Genomic DNA, 5,850 nt, shown 5'->3' on the forward strand with positions numbered 1-5,850 from the left:
TTCCTTTTTGCATCATCTTTATTTTACTTTTTGTCCCTTTGCTTGTTCTTCCACTTCTACCAATTCTTATTTATATACCATTGTTATTACAAAAGAAGCATTGCACACCCTTCTTATTGCAAGACTTACTCCTTGACTTGCCTCTTTCCACTAGCATTTGACCTTCCTCTAAGAATGAGTGCATGAGTGCTCTTTGATCTTGCATTGTTTTTTCTATTCACATCCTTAGTGTCCCAACTCTCAACAAGGTGACCAATAAGAACACAGTCTTAACTGAATCATGTAAGATGATCATTTGAGATGTCACCTAGCTAAAAATAATATTAAAATCATTGAGGTAGTTGGACATAGAAGCCCCCTCCTTTACAAAGAGATCAATAAGTTATTTCAACCAATAAACTTGTGAAGCTACACTTTCTTGCTCATATGTGTTACTAGGATTTTTCCATATACTAAATTTACCAACTTCCATGTCAATTACATTAAAATACATGGGTTTTTAGAGTGTATATATGATTGTGGAACATGCTATCTCATCCATTTCTTTCCATATATGAACATCCATGCCCTCAAGCTTAACACCTTGGCATTTACTTGACTTTATTTACTTCTTTTAAACTAGTACATTATAGATTTACTCTTTCCAATAAGAAAAATATGCCATCTAATTTGTAATATCAAATAATGCATATCCACAAGTGAATAAAGAAGGCATACTAGCTTCAATATGTATTGCACATCAAAATGCCCAACAAAATATGCTCAATTGCAAGTAAAAAGTGACCAATTAATTGCAATAGTAGTGCTCCACACAAAGTCAATCGACAAGTAAATAAACATTGAATGGACCCAATACTGATGCAAATATGCTATTGGTCCCTTGCTTCCAAAAAGCAAACTGCCCTCCTACTTAAGCAAGCCCTATGCTTGCATCCATTGAAACTATGCATCGAAGCCTCCTTCTAAGTATCCAAAGCCAAGCTATTTGATTTGATTTCTAGTCACTAATGGCTGCCTAAATGTATCCAAATAGGGTAATAAAAGCCCCCACATCAAGCCTTAATGGCTTCTCAATCCGAAGTACTTGTTTGCCTCAGATGTAGAGTTCGGGGATGAGAATAGTACCTCTATCAAGATGTATACAACAAGCACCAATACTAAAGAAAAGCTCAAATCCTTGATCTTTGCAATGAAGCTTCGCTCCTTGTGCTCCTCATTCTAAGCACAAGCTTCCATGAACACTACTTTGATACTAGTTGCAATGTTAGAGCTAAGAAACATGAGAGAGGGCGATAATGATTGAGAATGGGATTTCAAAGCCAAAAAGCCAAGGTCATGAATGAGAGCTTGAAGTAGTACAAATAGAGGGTCCCCACTCTTTGAAGGGGATGCCATACCACCAAGTACATAGCCAATATAGGAATAGTTAGAGCACAATATTTTGTTTAATAGCTAGTCTTAGGAGCACAAAAGTTCCAACAATTATATTTGGAGTCACCTTGGATTAGCTAAGGTATGAATGAGTTTTGGTAAATTAAGGTGGGAAGGATACCCAAGAGAGTGTAAACCCTAAAAACTTGAATATAAAGTATGGAAAGAGCAAGCTATTCATGTGTATGCAAACTTGGATCTCCTTGTTTCTTACTTTCTCTTTACTTGCTCATGAAGAGTGAAGGAGAGGAGAGAGTGAGAGTGAGGAACTTGGTGGGGTGAAGCTCTTGCCATTCTCCTTTCTTCCACTCCATCCTTTCATGGTGAGAAGTGAACTATATGAGATTGAGTGAGGGATGTGTGTGAAGCTCTTCTTGTCTATCTTCTCTCCTTCTTCTCCATTTTCTCCTCTCTGCATTACATACGAAGCTGGTGGCTATTGCATGGGATGACTCAAGGAACTACGTGTGGATCATGGAGCATACAACAAGCCTTGGAGCTAGATTATAACAACTTGTCCATGTGTATCACTATCCAATCTGTCCTCAAGAAATAATGGACTTAATTGGGTATGAGAATTTAGATTCTACTTCATAGGGGAAGTGAGGAAGTGTGGGATTGGTCACATGTAACAACAATCTAATGCCTACCTAAGAAAGACCACTTTGCAACCAATTCAAGATGAGAGTAGGCTAACATAGTATAAAACAACGTTAAACCAGGTATCTATCCAAACAAATTGAAGGGTTATGTTTAATAGCTTTACCTAGTTTTTTAGGTAAGCTACCTGACTTATTGGGTTGCTATGATTCATTATCGATTTACATTTATCGCTTTCTTGGATATGAAGAGTAGGTGTGCGATTGGTTTAGAGTAGAGTTGAGAGGTAGCCAACCGATGTGCATGGTTTGAAGCTATTGAAATAATAAGAGTTTGTCCTTATGTTCGACATGTTGCACTTGTGGAGCACAACAATGTGACTAGTGTGTGAGAATGAAATAATGAGCATATACACATGTCACCGTTTTCTTATAGGTGTGATAATTGATTGCTTATTGTTTCACTTTGGCACATTGATAGTTTCTCTTGATTAGATATCATGTTATGGCTAGAGTTTCAATGTGAAAGGTATCCTATCATTTCTCATTGCTGCCAAGAAACTGTCAAAAAGTTATGACTACATTAAATTGTGCATTGATTGTTTCACACAACATTAAACTATACACTATGATCACATTAAATTGTGCACTGATTATGGTGTGATCATGTTTAATTGTGCCTTAAGGTGTGTCACATTAAACTGTGCATGGGACTTGTTGGCAAACTTGTGCAAGTTACTAAACTTGAATGGGTCATTAGATCTGAAATGCGTAGACATCCTTGCAATTCATAGTCTTAGGGGCTTTGCAACAATTGTTCATGTCACTATTGGGGGTTTGCAACCGACATTCCCCTCACCCATCACCTCTAAAAGACCCCTATGATATAAGTGATTGTTCATTCCAAAGTAAATTCAGCAACCCTGATGCCTCGGTCAAATAATCGTTATGCCAAAGTTAATCCAACCACGCTAATGCCTGGGTCAAATGATTGTTCATTCCAAAGCTAATCAACCAACCCTAATGCCTCGGTCAAATGATTCTTATATAAGTGATTGCTCATCCCAAAATTTATCCGTCAACCCTAATGCCTAGGTCAACTGGTATACAAAACCCTCGCGTGAATGGGCTGTAAAAGAGTACCATGGAATGTTCTAGAGGCTGGAAGAAAGAGAAGGTCACAGACTCGTTAGTTTTGTCCGGGTGTGTGTTCTTGAAAGTTGAGTGTATATGTTCCCTTAATACTTCATTTGGCCATAGAAACCATATCTGTGAGCTTGCCTGTATCGTCGAAAATCTTCCGAAGGTCCTGTGCTTGAAGAAGAAGAAGAAGCAGGAGAAGAAGGATACATGGCTTGCACGATGCAGCTGGGAGCTCCGTCTACCTTTCAGGCCGCACAGGCCAATCCTCTCTTCGGCCGGCAGCTCGTCTCTTCTGCTCGGAGAATGGCCCTCCCTGCGCGTCCGACGCCCTTGCGCAGTGTCTCTGTCAGAGCTGCCACAGCTGTGGCTTCTAAGGTATGTTCGCCATCTATCCATGTGTGAATGATGTTTTCTATCTGTTTGTGAATAGTTGTTCGCAGGATGTTTCTGAATCTTCCCTTGCGCATCTGCAACTTTCTGATGGTTACGGAAGGGATTTTTCTGTTAAGGTCATGCCAGGAAAATGGTTGCATTTTTTGTCTCTGTGTTTTGTGCAGATGAATCGTTGCATTTTTAAAGCTCTGCCATTTGTGTGATCTGGTTCATCTCGCCTGATTATCCGCTTTGTAGTGAGGCGAACGCTGCTCAGTTTTCTATATTTTTCTTTGAAGTAGAATCTAAGGCACGTGCTTGTTAAGCATTTATCTAAGTCAAACTTGGTGCAAAGAGATTATCTTTGGATTGCGTTGGACAATGTTCCACGTTGATATTTAGGGCAAATGTGTGTTCTAGGGTTGTCTGATGCCGACATTGTCCAGTTTCTGTTCAATTTACCAGGTTTGTAGGCCTGACAAGTCCATGCCAGATCATACCAATCAGTGCTAATTAGAGGAATTGTTTGCTAAGTCAATGGGGCTAATAAGTAATATGACTTTGCAGTTTACAACTCTGAAGCCTTTGGGAGACAGGGTACTTGTAAAGATCCAGTCAGTGGAGGAAAAAACTACTGGAGGTATACTATTACCTTCCACAGCAGTGTCGAAACCTCAGGGAGGTGAAGTGGTGGCAGTAGGTGAGGGACGGACAGTTGGAGACAAGAAAGTGGAGATTGGGATTCAGGTTCTTCTTATCCTCATGCCTCTTGTATTTTGAATGGACGTGTTTATTGTTGCCCTCTTACACCTCTGCAGTTGGACAAAAGCTTCTTGGTTTTGCATTCAAAGAGAGAAGGGGATTGTAAAGGGAGGGGGGGGGGTATGGCCTGACCTTACTGCCTGTCTTCTAATGTGAATGCACAAGTGTTTAATGTATCAACCACATGCCAAATTGAAGGCATGAAATCACCAACTGATGTGAACATAAGGTTTTAGTATGGTTGGGTTGGACGAAGAATGGTGTTTAGTGCTTGTTGTATTTGCTGTATGGGTTAAGGGGCAAATAAATGCCCTCCAACCTCCCAGTTGTGCAGTTGACTTAAGTCAACTTGAGTCTCTGCACTTATCTGGTTTATGCTGATGATTAACGGGTTCTCCTTTTACTTGCAGAGTGGAAAGAATATAGTATATTCGAAGTATGCTGGTACAGAGATTGAGCTGAATGGTGTAAGCCATTTGCTACTCAAAGAAGATGACATTGCGGGTATTCTAGAAACTGATGATGTAAAAGATCTTCAGCCCCTAAATGACAGGGTACTTATTCAGGTATGAAAATTAATGTGCGGACTCGGGTTCAAAGTTATATTTGAACTGCAAATTCTTGCTGTGTAGATTAATTGTTGGTTCCTACAGACTAGGGTTATGGTTTATTAGTTTTGTGTGTGCAGGTAGCTGAAGCTGAGGACAAAACTGCAGGAGGGGTTTTACTAACTGATAGTGCAAAGGAAAAACCAGTAATTGGGATGGTATGTAAGGAGTCCTTTAATAGTTGATCTAAAAATTGCACGTTTCAAACACAAATGGATGCTGAAGGGTTTTCTCATGGAACAATCTTTGGCAGATCAAAGCTGTAGGACCTGGAGCCTATGGGGAGGATGGTGTCCGGAAGCCTCTGGAGCTCACTCCAGGAAGCACAGTGATGTATTCTAAGTATGCTGGGAGTGATTTTAAATCCAAGGATGGCACTCAAGTTGTTGTCTTGAAAGCTGCAGATGTATTGGCAGTGCTGTCATAGTTATACCAATTCATATATCCAGCCTGTTCTCTGCGGCTCAGGTTAGCTTTCACAATGAAAGTTGAGTGAGATCATAAAGGCGATACCTGGAAATTTCCAGACTAGCAGTGATTTGTAAAATTTACTGCAATTTAATTTTGTACAAGAAGTGAAGAAAGTCTAGTCCAAAACAGTGACCTCCTGACTTATCAAGGGTATGAAATTTTTTTTGACCTATGCTTTTGTCATCGTTTCATCAATGAAAGAAAAGTCTGTGTTGAGGAAAATAAAACATTACAGAAGAAAGTATGGAATTCATATTGGAATTACATAATTGATACTTATTCAGGGAATTGAAAAAATGTCAGGTGTGTTTGTTTGCTTTGCTTAGTTGCTAGGTGATTTCTCCGGCATAATTAATACAGAGATATATGTACATGTGCTTGCAAGGTCTGAGTTCATTAGTGCCCTTGAGGAGGAATGGAAATGCTTGTTCCCTAGAAAGTTGGATGATGCTGAAATACCTTGT

General features: G+C 39.6%; 1 protein-coding gene across 1 annotated transcript; it reads left to right on the top strand.

The window, feature by feature from the left end:
• Positions 1 to 3,230: 3,230 nt before the first annotated feature.
• CPN20 (chaperonin 20) lies at positions 3,231 to 5,556 on the top strand. The gene is made up of 5 exons (XM_087683807.1): positions 3,231 to 3,548; positions 4,113 to 4,292; positions 4,718 to 4,873; positions 4,996 to 5,073; positions 5,169 to 5,556. Exons 1-5 carry the CDS (start codon positions 3,381 to 3,383, stop codon positions 5,340 to 5,342), a joined length of 756 nt encoding a protein of 251 aa, XP_087539933.1. The 5' UTR covers positions 3,231 to 3,380; the 3' UTR covers positions 5,343 to 5,556.
• The last annotated feature ends 294 nt before the right edge of the window (positions 5,557 to 5,850 follow it).

This window comes from Lygodium microphyllum, chromosome 8 (genome assembly GCF_053477565.2).
Source record: "Lygodium microphyllum isolate KBCC chromosome 8, Lygodium_microphyllum_v1.1.10, whole genome shotgun sequence".
NCBI lineage: Eukaryota > Viridiplantae > Streptophyta > Polypodiopsida > Schizaeales > Lygodiaceae > Lygodium > Lygodium microphyllum.